The sequence below is a fragment of the Cotesia typhae genome, unplaced genomic scaffold (genome assembly GCF_013202065.1).
Source record: "Cotesia typhae breed Kobodo isofemale line unplaced genomic scaffold, CoteBio_Ctyphae contig_44, whole genome shotgun sequence".
Lineage (NCBI taxonomy): Eukaryota > Metazoa > Arthropoda > Insecta > Hymenoptera > Braconidae > Cotesia > Cotesia typhae.
Genome location: NW_027423753.1, coordinates 3,793,949 through 3,806,715, shown reverse-complemented (window position 1 = coordinate 3,806,715; position 12,767 = coordinate 3,793,949). Strand labels below are relative to the sequence as shown.

Genomic DNA, 12,767 nt, shown 5'->3' with positions numbered 1-12,767 from the left:
CAAGTAATTTAATTTCCAAGATATTTTATCGTGGTATGATATTATTACGGAAATAAGTTGAATTAAGAAGAAAAGCTTTTTATTGATATAAGTAGGAATGGAAGTAAGAATAAAAGAAAAAAAAAAAAGGTATTTTATTTTATTTTAGTTGGAATAGATGAAAAGTGGGCTAAAAGTTGATAAAGTAATCCCTTACCTATACGGCAACTCAAGTACTAGAAACAAAGGGTCGAGCTTTTGAGGGTAAATATCGACAACGGATATCAGGAGGATACGAATAAAGATAGACAGATAAAAACAATGGCAACGACAAAGATAAAACACAGAGATATAAAGTACGAACTTGGCCCACTTGTTTAGGTGGGTGCGTGCTCAACTGTTGTTGGATCGATGTAAATAGTTTTTTCCCGGTGCTGAGGTCAAACTCAAGATTAATATCTCTGCAAATTAACTCTAATGCTCATGGAAAATACTGACGACTAAGTACGATATTGTAATTACGCGTTACGCTGATAATAAAATTGTTAAATGGAGAGTATAATTTTATCTTAAGAGTTCCAAAAAATAGCAACTGACTCCGTTATTTCTTTGTGATTTAAGAAAAAAGTGGATTAATTCTTTTTATACGGATAGACGGAAAAAACTTTATGTTTATTTTCCTACTTTCCGATGATTGAGTTACTTTGAAGTTTTTATTCGCTTTACATGAAATTTAGATGGAGGATATTATAAATTTTCAAGTGAAATTTGATGCAACGCTGGGATGAAATAAATCTTTGTCGAAATGCGCATGACATATTTTCACAGGGAATACCACACTAGATGAAAAGTTCAGAGGCTGAAAAGACTACTTCTAATTTTTACAAACTTTAGCTTTTGAAGCTTTTGGTCAAATTAAATTTTTTCCTTCCGTGTACTATGAGAAGCACGCTGAAAGTAAAAAACTTTAACTGGAGTATTTTTTACCTAATCTCGAAAAATTTATAAATTTAAATGTGAAGAAGCTCTTCCAGAAAATAGAGGAGAAAAAATTTTATGAAAAAGGTCTAAGGGCGCATTCTAGTCGAGAGGCACAAATTTAAGATATTCTTTCAATTGCAATGGAAAAAAAAAAAAAAAAAAAATTCAAGAATACATTTAATGAAGTTGGAGATCTCAAAAAAATTGCGTGTCCTCGTTAACATGATTTTAATTCTTCTACTAACTCGAAATAAAAAAAAATGGTAAATTTGTAATCCGCAAAGATGTTATTATCTATATTATTGAGAGAATAAGCAAAATTTTGTAGTCCGGGTATTTATATGATAAAATGGGTTTTTATGGTTAAATTTGATATCGTTGGAAAAGTCTTGACCTGGAGTTGTACCTTTTCAAGATTTCATATCATTTTTACCAATAGTCAATTTATGATGATAAGTATTTAGGCTGTGTCCGAAAATGCTCTATCTCTAGATAGATAATTAAGAAAGGGCCTTGTATCTTGTGAACTATTGAAACTTTTAAAGATATAAGCTCATCCTGATGTTAGACTCATCAAGAACTTTCATTTAAGTACCCACATCAATTTTTTATATATTTATATATTTTATATATTTGTATATATGAAAAATATATCAAAATGCGTGTGGGTACTCAAATGAAAGCTCTCGATGAGTGCAACATCAGAATGACCTTATGTCTTTAAAAACATCAATAGTTAAAAAAGTACAGTGCAATTTAACAAAAATTATTATTTAATATAGCATAATTTTATTTATTTATAGTTTACAAGTCACGGAAGTCACATAGTGACTGCCAGGTTTCTAGTCCAAATTAATCGTAAAGTTTTTTTTAGACATTTCTGAATTTTTAAAAATTAGTGAAGATTGAAATTTTTTTATAAATTCAACTCAGAAGATAAAGAGATGTATAAAGATTCACAGCAACTTTTATGTGAATCAGTTTGGTACAATTTGAGATATAATGTCACTCGGAATTTCGGTAAATCCTTTTAACAACATATTCTTGAAGTTTTTAACTGATAATAAAAAAAAAAAATTATATTTTCAAAATTCTCGACTAGAATACTTCTGTAAGTTCGTTAGGAGTCAAAAAACAATTAAGCGAACTGTTGAGAAGCAAATGAATCCACTTTCGTAATAACATCGAAAATCTTTATATGCATCTCAATAAAAATTTTAAAAAATACAATAAATTATTTATTTATTTAAAATCACCTTGCTCCAATTAACCGAACCTTGTCATTAAAATGAGAATCTTGATCTTGCATAAAAATTTGAGTCAATTGTCCTCTCGAATTCGTTCATGAACTCGAAAATATCATCATAAAACATAAATACAAGAGAATAGACACCTATCGACGCGTAGTTTATAAAAACTCAATTATACTCTCGTTATTATATATTTATTCCGTGACCCCAACACGTGCATTTCCTAAGACCAACTAAAGTTCAGGGTTAAATCGATACTGCTCTCTTTTACTTGGCATTCTCCCTCAACGGTATCGTTATTTCCAAGCTTTTTAAGCCTTGCGTGATCTGGCCATTCCGTGAGTTCAACTTGACCCCATACTTTATTAAATGATTAGCTGAATATATCACTTCTCAATAATTGAGTTTTTCTTCCTTAAAATAAAATGATCGGTTATCATTCAGGTTAAATATGTTATAAATTTTAAATACCGAATGAATCAAGCTCTGAGAATTCCTTGACATATTTTATCTCTTTAACGATCGATTACTTTTTTTTAGTCTATGACATATTTGTCAAGCAATTCCGGAAAATGTTTACTTCAATGAAACTGTTGCCTTTTACCTCTACTCTGTCCTTTTTGTATCTCAGTTTATACAAATATTTTTTTTGTTTGAAGGATAAATACGAATAAAAAGAAACTAAATGGACAAAAGAATTTTTTAGTGCTCTGAATACCTACCAATAATCGATACACATTTAGGTTTTTTATGTTTTATGTCCTATTGATTATCATAATTTTTTTTTTCGTACTTTTATATCTGTTTTTAGTATGCGTACTTTCAAGGAAAAAAAAGCTCCATTCTCTCTCGCTTTACATGGATAGGTACAGAGAAAAAATAATTTTGTTGTACCAAAAAAAATTTTTTAAAAGACTCAAATTCTTTAAAAGTAACGAAAAATTTCTCTGAGACAAGAATATTTTGTCTCAGTAAATATTTAATTTCGTCAAAAAAACATTTTTTTTTTTTTTTTTTTTAATATTTCCTTGAGCCTAGAAAATTAATTCTTTAACGAATAATTTTTTTCTCTGTTGATGTAAATGTAAAATTGTAACGATGCATGAGAGGTATTCCCGAAAAAAAAAAAAGTTAACTTGAATCAAGAAAATAATTTTGAAACACATTATCGTCTTGATTTGAATAAAAATTTTTTTTAATTTTTTTCAGGGTAGAAATTAAAATTAAAAATGTATTCATGTAACATTTTAAAAAAATTTTTTTAAGCCAGAAAATAAATTGAAAAAATTATAACATTAAAAGAGAACGAATGTTTTTTTTTTTTTTTTTTTATATTAAAGATGAACTTAAAGAGAAATTTAATAGATCTGAGCTATCTTCTACAGCTAAAAACATTAATTTTCTACCATTGATTAAATTCAAACTTTTTTGGAAATCAAAGAAGTTTATAAACAGCTATTACTCGCAAACTGTTACACTACGGCCCCCAAAAAAATATAGATGACAACACAAAGGCAAACATATGAAAAACTTGTATCCACGGTACATCTATTTTATCAAAAAATAAATAAATTAAATTGTTAACTAAAAAATCAAATTTTTGAGTCAAGAAATTTTTCTTTTAAAAATTTTCTCCCTTTTACTTAGTACAGGATTAATTAAAATGTAAAAATATGGCATAAATTATTTAACGAATTATTAATAATTACAGGTGGAGCAAGGATTAAAATTATATCGAGCACACAAACAGCAAGCGGCAGTGCGGAAATGGCGAGGTGCATTAAAAAATATCCGACAACGAGAAGACAAATTTACTCTACTAGGATATCTTTACCAAGCGTATATGGACTGGGGAAAATACAGGCATGTTTATATTTATTACTTTGCTAAGTACGAAATGTCAACTTTTAATTAGATCCTTAAAAATTTTCAAGTTTAATTAAAAGCAAAGTCTAATTACCATGGTGTAATTGATTAAATTACTTTTTTCACGATGCATTAAATAACGAATATAATTAAAAAATATGATAATTATTAATATTAATATTGATGCCTCGAAGCTCATGGATCGATAGATTTAATTATGTATTTAATAATTACATTTTAAATTATTGTTCGGTAATTTAATTTTATTTGCTGCTAGAGACTTTGTTATTGCGTTATCATAAATGAGTTTCAAACACAACGTAATAATTATGGATTTTAATTCAAACGATCTTTTATACCCTTCAATACCCATTAATTTATGATGATAGTAATTACTTCTATTAATATACATTTATAAATTACAAATGTATGTATATAATAGAATTTAAAAATACATGATCATGCGCACACTGGAAAATTTTTAAGTATACATCAAATAAATTAAAATGTACTAGGAATTTAATTTGAATCACAATTGATTTAATTATCAATTCTGTGTAAATAAAATAAAATTTATTTTGAAAAAATTTTTATTGCTTATATATTGCTCATTATTTTTTAAGAAAAGTGAGTAACTTATGGCCAATACGAATGTTGGCCGGGTGTGAATAATATATTTGTGAAAAAATTTTTTAATATGATCTACAGTCCATGTATAGTTTTTAATATGTCCTTCTAAGCTGGATGCGCCAAAATGTAACCTCCGTGGAGAACCTTTAAAATTTTAATTTTGAGTTCCGCTTTTAACAGGAGCTGTGTTTGCCCATTTCCTGAGATATTTTGGGGTGAGACGATATATTTGATTTTCATAGAATTTTTTACTAGGAGCTTAGTTTGGACATTTCCGCTGAAAATTCAAAATTCGGCCAGAAGTGCTGAATTAAAGCCCCTGTTAAAAATTTGATGAAAATCAATGACGAAAAATGTTTTACTGTGTATTACTATTTGGATAGTTTAAACTAAAATGCACACTCAAAAATTCTGCTCAGTTAAGGTATTGACTCTATCAAAATTTCCATTCGCTTTTATCTAAAATCATCAACCTATACCGTTTATCATGAAGCTAAACATATTATTTACATAAAAAGTTGCATGCCATAAAAAATTCTGAGCTCCATTTTATCTTCGCGATTTCTCATGTACGATCATTGAAACATATTTTTCTTTTTCCACGAAACTGATCAATATTTGCCGTTTATGTCGGCCGATACAACTACACATAGTTGCTATACTCTACTCTATATTTCACCGACATTTCGCCAGAAAAAACTAGCACAGCTTCATCGAAGAAAAATTTTATTTTTGGAATCCATCCCAAGATAAAAAGAGTTCTAGAATTTAATCGAGTGTGGCTTCCGTACACGTACACGATGCATATTTTAGAGGTTTCGATCGTCAATATAATTTCAATATTCCATATCAAAAGACAAAATATCTCAAAATAGAATACATTGTGTGGGAATCTCAGATCTTATATTTGAAATTATTTTTTAGTCAATATCTATTGTTCTACCTGGCTTTACTTAGCTTTACTTTGATGCCGCTCTCAAGATTCAACTTATATTTTATGCATCAAGAACCGATTTCTATGCGCATACTCTGAAACTTTTTCCATTTATTGAAGTTCCTTCTGAAAGAGACATTAACAACTTCACTGGTGAGTGTTGAGCTGAGAACTCGGTTTAACTTGGATTGAATAAAGGTATTCGAACATCACAGATACCTGATGACGAATACCAATGACCAACACTGACCGATATTGACAAATAGAGTACATGGTGCTGCACTTACCGCCTTCCGTCGTCCTGTTGAATGCCTTCAGATCACATTCCAAACGTTAAGCACATTACATTAAGTGGCTGAGTTAAATGTTTAACGCATTCCCTCCATTATTATGTTCCCGTTGAAATATTATTCAGTTACCACACTGGAACAAAAAAAAATTAAAATCTTTTAATTTAAAAAATTTCAATCTCTAAAATAAAAAGAAAATCTTCCGTTTTTAAATTTCTACTTTTATCTCAGTCTTTTTTGGTTGAAAAAAAAAAAAAAAAAAAAATTCTAACGTTAAACTTCGTTAGACCGCTCTCAGTTTATTTGTCGAGTTGACAAGCTTTCATTTACATTTACTGAACCAATAAGCTCCAAAAAATCAACGCCAATGGTGATCCTCTTGATTTTACATTCACATCAGAAGAATTATTTTTTATTATAAAAACTTTAATATTTATTATTTTAATTACGCTCCTTTGCAGTTTATAAATATTTATGAATGTATTGCAATTGCATTCCTCACTATATATTCACAGCATTCTAGAAATTTCATGTAAGACCACATATACATAAATTCCTTATACCTTGGAATTACAAACCCTCCTACAGGATCTCTCATCTCTGGTTTTAATGCATAGACCACTAACAAAGGAATTAAATGCTCACAACACAATAGACTATTAACACAAATTTAGGGCATTTAAATTTAAAGACTCTTAAAATTTATTATCAATTTTATTTAAATGCTTATAATTAATTTATATCAGTAAGTTAGGCGAATTTAATTAAATGCAAATAATAAATTTTTCTGTTAACTGTTAACATAAAATTCATTTTATCCACAAGAAATTTTTAAATTATTACGCGTAAAAATTACCCGTAAAAAAAGCTTTTCAAAGGCAATAAAAATTTTTTCCATTACAACCAAAATGATAATTTATGCTAGAGCATAGTAGCCAATGTTTTTAAAATACCCTGTGTCTTGTTGCACAAATCATATCAATGAAATTACATGTGTAATATATAAGCCACTTTGTAATCCACTAAACCTTCGACTTATGGTAAAAACATTGCGCTTCACATGTAGTGAATCACTTAACCTTCTTGATACATAAATAGCTAATTGACCCATATACTTCAAGAAAATTAGGAGAAAAAGCACAGAAAAAAATTTTGCGTCAATGCGTCAAAAAATTTTGTGTTAAAGATTTTTATGTTAAATATTTAACACAAAATTTGTTGACGGAATGACGCAAAATTTTTTACTGTAAGAATAATATTTAATACGAGTTACCTATCAAAATATTATGTCAAGCTTGATAGATTTAATAATGAAAAAAGGTCAGAATCAGGCACGTTTGTATGTATATTCATGAATCTCAACAATAATCAGATACAACAGCTAAATTACTGATCCCGCGAAATTAATCTAATCTATCTTAAGCAACCACTGGAGTGGTTAATTTATTTTGAATGTCATTAAATTTAACACTGTCGCTGTCAATTGTATTAACCTTTCCAGATTTAAAATGATGACAAAAACAAATTAACATTTAAAAATTATCTGACTTGATTTGGTTGTCTATTTACTTTTAATTAAAATTAGTAAACAGCAGAATGGTTATTTCGGTGGAAAAAAGGTCGTGGAAAAGCAATTTGTGAGTGTCAATCTAAGTTCTATCTCGTTTACTACATAAATATTTATTATTTGTTTAATAGGGACAGCATAGACTTTGCGCTCCGACAGTTGAGTATCTCTGACGAGCAGGACTCGCCTAACATGCGGGCTGAAGCTTATTTAAATTTAGCCAGGGCACATGAGAGACTTGGTCTTCTTGACAAGACTTTAGGATACGCTCGACACAGGTATTGTAAATTTATTTAGAACTTATGTATTTATTATAGAATAGTGTTTACTGTTCATTATTAACGGTTGAAAATAATTATCGATTTTAGAAAATTTCTTCAACCAAGAAAATAAAGGAATGTCAGGATTGTTTTTTAATTGTTTTAATAAATATATATCCCACAATATTTACATAAATTTTTATTAAAAAATATCAAGCACTCTTAAAAATATTAGTGTTGCCGAAAATCCGGGAGAAAAACGATCGTATTGTTAAAACTATTTTTTTCATTAAAAATTTATTTAAAAATTTTTTGATATTTTTTTTTTCTTTATTTCCTTAAAGTCGCATAAAGTACTAAGGTAACTTTTGAAGTTCGAACTCGTTTTTAATTTTTTTGACAGTATTTATGAGTGTACGCCAGATTCGAACCCGGTCCAATGCTTTGGTAAACAAATGCCGGATCCGATAGGCTACTGCGCGCTTATTTTTAGATTTTAATTTAATAAAATAAATAAAAACAATTCTAATAGTAATGTTCCTTTATTTTCCTGGTCAAAAAAAAAATTCCCGAAGTTCACTTATTTGATTTAGCTGTAACAGCGGCTATCCCACTTAACATTTTATTTATTTTCAAAACCATAATCACAAAAAAAAATTTTTAATATTTTTTTTTTCGAAATAAAAAAAATTAAATTGATGATTTTAGTCTCTACAATGAGTGTGACCAATGTGCGACAGCTGGACTAGTTCACTTGACTGTAGGCAGAGTACATTTGGAACTAGCTGGATTCTGCAAAGCGCTGGAAGCTTTTCAGAGGGCTCACAAAATTGCTCATTCCATTCAAGATCCTTCTTTAGAACTCCAGGTACGCAGACATAAATTCTAAAACTCCGATAGCTGAACTATAAATTTTTATCTCTACATTCTCAAACTCAATTTACATTCGGGAGATCTTAAATTCAAGAGTTTGATAAAAGTCGCTAACTTTTTCAGCGCTTATACATTTATACTAGTCGTTGCAACCTGACAATTATATATTTTTCACTGTGTAATGATAAATCGTATTTTTAGTCCACAAGTTGTTGAAATAACTCAGTGATAAATTTTCAGGTGTACGTAGGATTGTCTGAATTATTCTGTCGCCTTCAGGACGCTGAAAAAAGTGCTAGATACGCTGCAAGAGCGTATGATCTCTCAAGAAGCTTACAGCTCGCTGATTTAAATTCTAGACACCATCGTGCAGCTTTATTGCAGATGGCAACTGCGTTGAGGAAGAAAGGCGACCTCGGTGACGCTCATGACTACTGTTCGGTATGCTTTTTACCACTTGTTTATTTAGTATTGTATTTTAAATATTCATTTAAATTTTGATATACGGATAGCAGTTGAATAATTACAGTTTCTACAGCAGTAACAGACACGCTGCAGAAAAAAAAATATAAAGCTTACAAGTCAAACTTTAATTGTCAAATTACTTGTAGCAGTAAAATTTTTTCATTAATTGCAAAGTTAACAGTTTGAAAGTGTAATTTTAGAAATATGAAATTTGAAAGTATTGCTAACTATGTATTAATTCATGAATGAATCTGAAAACATTTAGTCGCACTGATAATGTAATTGTTGCTTCATGAAAAAATACAAGGTAAAAAAATTTATCAATTTTTTGTATTGGTTTAAAAAAATGTTAAATTTACACATAAAAGTCTTGAATATTTACCACAAAAATTTTTTGACGTAATGACGCAAAATTTTTTGAATTTGATCTAATAATAAAAATTACCTAGAAGGAAGCAGCTTTAGAAAATTTATAATGTAAGAAATTAATCTCAAGCTTCTTGTATAAAAAAATTTGGCTTATGATAAAATTCAGATGATCAGATTTTGAAACAAATATGAACATTGGAGTAGAAAACCGATATGAAATTAAATATAGAAAAGATACCAACAAAGATGCAAAAACAATGACCACTAAGGATACAAGTGTCATTTTTTTTTTTTTTTTTTTTTTTTTTTCATTTGAACTATTGTACATTTGATAAAATTTTAAGTTTAAACAAAGATTTCGAAATTTTTGATCTGCAAGTGAAAAAAGAAAAAAATACCGACAGTTTATAAGTTTTAAGAAATTTATCTAGAAAAATACGATGTGTTAGATCGTATTATTTAAATTTGAGAATTTTCTCAAGAACAAATTACAGTGTGAAGTTGTAACTTTTAAATCACAATTAAAAAAATAATAAAATTCTTACTTTTAGGCAAATAATATAATTTTTACGACGATTTTCTCTATTATTTAATACTGTAATAAATACTAGTATGATTTTACTAATTCAACTGTTTTTTTTTCATTTAGTTAACTATAAATATCATTGCAAAATTTTTTATGTTTTTATAAAATTACTTTAAAGTAATGTAAAACTTGAATCTAACTAATTTTCAAAATTGGACATTATTACTAAAGGATTTATGATAGGATAAAATGTGTATAAAATAATACCACTGTTAGATGATCAGATAATTTAACTGGCTGCGATAACATATAATTTGATATTGAATAATCTGTCACTCTGTAAACGCCATTAAATCACTTGTTTGGTATAATTGCAGTTGACAAATAATATTATATTTCAATTCATCACCTTTTGAGTAACAAATACGCCAGTAGTGGTAAATGATGAGCTAACTTTAACAATCGAAGTGATCAGTTGATGACAATTAATATTTTTATTTTTATCTGACCCTACATTGAAATATAAGTTGATTGTAATTTTTACAAATCAATTAAATTGATCTAAACAACTCAATTCAAGAGAAAAATTGAAGTAGAAAATTTTTGAACTAATTAATCTTTTGCTAGATTCAAAAGTAAGAAATTTTTCAAAACAATTTCATTGGTTCAAAGTTTTTTATCTTGAATCAAGTTAATTTTTATGCTAGTATGCAATCAATTATTTTTAGGAAAAAATATTTTTTACATTTCAATGACTTTGCGTCAGTGGTTGCAAATATCGATTCAAAAATGCACTACAACCTCTGGGTCAATAGAAGCTGTCACAAAAATAATTAGGTTAATTAGTCCGGGGCGTTTCTATCGTGTTTATCCAACTGGAGCTTTTATAATTCCGGAGTATCTATTTTGAATTTTTTAATAAATGGCTCTTATTGAAATCAAATACTCATTTAGCGATAAAAATGTTATGAAAAAAAAAAAAAAAAAAAAAAAAGCTGAAATTCTTTCCACTCTCCACTTTCAATTTCTACCTTCCTAATTTAACCAAATTTTGTGTGTTACAGGAAGCAACTCGATTGTCTTTAGTATCTGGGGATCAAGCCAGTTATGCACGAAGTATACGAATAATGGGAGATATCTACCGTAAAAAATCGGAAATAAGTGTAAGAACTTGATTAAAAATTCAGAGCACACAGTAGAAAATATTTTGTAAAATCAACACAATTTTTGGTTTTAATACGGTTGGAATAAAATGTGTGTTGAAATTCATTAACAAAGTAATCCAACGACATCTTACTAACAAACTGCAGTCACTATTTGACTGCCGAGAGTTGAAATTATGAATAAAAAATCTTTGTCTTTATTTTTTAATATTTTTAACTAAATCATTCATAATTTGGGTATTTTCGATCATGGAAAAAAGAGAACCGAGTATGATTTTGATTGATTAAATTTAACTTCATTTAAGAAATCATATGATTGACATAAAACATTAAAGCTCTACAAAATGATTTTCTTAGCTTAAAACTTTCTTTTTGTTGAATCAAGTTAATTTTTTTAGCAGTGACAGAAAGATAATCAATACAGGATCTAGTCGTTGTTTAGAATGAATTGCACTTTGACATTAAGTAAATTAGAGTTTGAATAATTTACTGCGTTGAATAGACACAGAAACAGTGGATCGAACATATAATAGTTGTTGACTAAGTTTGACGTCTTGCAGAAAGCCTTTCGACAGTACGAGAGTGCTATGGGATCGGCAGCAGCGACTGGAGATCGATTGTGTCAAATGGAAGCTATGGATGGTGCTGCCAGGTGTCTGGAAGCTTTACGGCTCCAGCACAAAATCTGTAATTGCCGACCGTTAGAATTTAACACAAGGTTACTTGAAGTAGCAAGCTCTGTTGGTGCCAAGGTGATTTTATACTTTCAGTAATATTGACTTTAATTGAATTTCTTTAAACTTCTTTGGTTTTAATTTTTTTTTTTTTTCATGGCAAATGAATAAATAAATAAAAATCAATTTTATGACTCTCTTAAAGGCCTAATTTTTACAGAAAATTAAAAAATTTTATCAAATTAAGAAAATTGTAATCACAAAAAAATTTTAAAGCTCAATCATGGATTATAATAATTAAGTAATAACGTTGAAAAATTTGTTCAACAGTATATTTTCATTAAACATTCATTTCTAAACCCGAAAAAAAATGTATTTTTAGACCTCCAGCAAAAAGATAAAAGAAAGAAAAGCACAATTAAAAAAAATAACATTTTTATAATTAAACGAAAAGATAATTAATAATAATGATAATCATAGATTAAAATTGGAGTAATAGCAAGCATATAATAGGTCTGAAACAAAAGAATAACCCATACCAAAGAAGCTTTCAGAAATAAAAAAGTATATATGCCAGGGCCACATCACAGATACGAATCATATAGCTGTCTTCATTGTCTTCTCATGCATGTTCAAATAAAATATTCTTTCTCTGTTCCTCTTTGAAATGTGATAGCGTTTTATTCTCTCACTTTCAGTTACTCGTGAGGACGGTGCGATACAGGCTATCGCGAATCTACGGTTCTCTAGGCGATGAAGAGCAGAAAAATCATCATGAAAGACTGGCTGCTGCTACTGAAGAGGACTTGGAGCTGAGGTGTGGTGGATGCAATGAGTCTTTTGGCTTAGAAGCTGATACTCTTGAAGCATTGCCGTGTTCACACATTCTCCATGCTCGGTAAGATAATAATAATAATAATAACAACAATTTTTATTATTT

General features: G+C 28.6%; 1 protein-coding gene across 2 annotated transcripts in view; it reads left to right on the top strand.

The window, feature by feature from the left end:
- The window catches only part of LOC141528809 (43 kDa receptor-associated protein of the synapse homolog), a 30,976-nt gene that overhangs the window by 13,196 nt on the left and 5,013 nt on the right, over nt 1–12,767 (top strand). For both annotated transcript variants that reach the window (XM_074245040.1, XM_074245041.1), the window contains exons 4-10: nt 3,922–4,073; nt 7,629–7,775; nt 8,466–8,625; nt 8,871–9,071; nt 11,055–11,153; nt 11,714–11,905; nt 12,526–12,725. In XM_074245040.1, the coding sequence (XP_074101141.1) occupies nt 3,922–4,073; nt 7,629–7,775; nt 8,466–8,625; nt 8,871–9,071; nt 11,055–11,153; nt 11,714–11,905; nt 12,526–12,725 (1,151 nt within the window). The remainder of the gene's footprint in view (nt 1–3,921; nt 4,074–7,628; nt 7,776–8,465; nt 8,626–8,870; nt 9,072–11,054; nt 11,154–11,713; nt 11,906–12,525; nt 12,726–12,767) is intronic.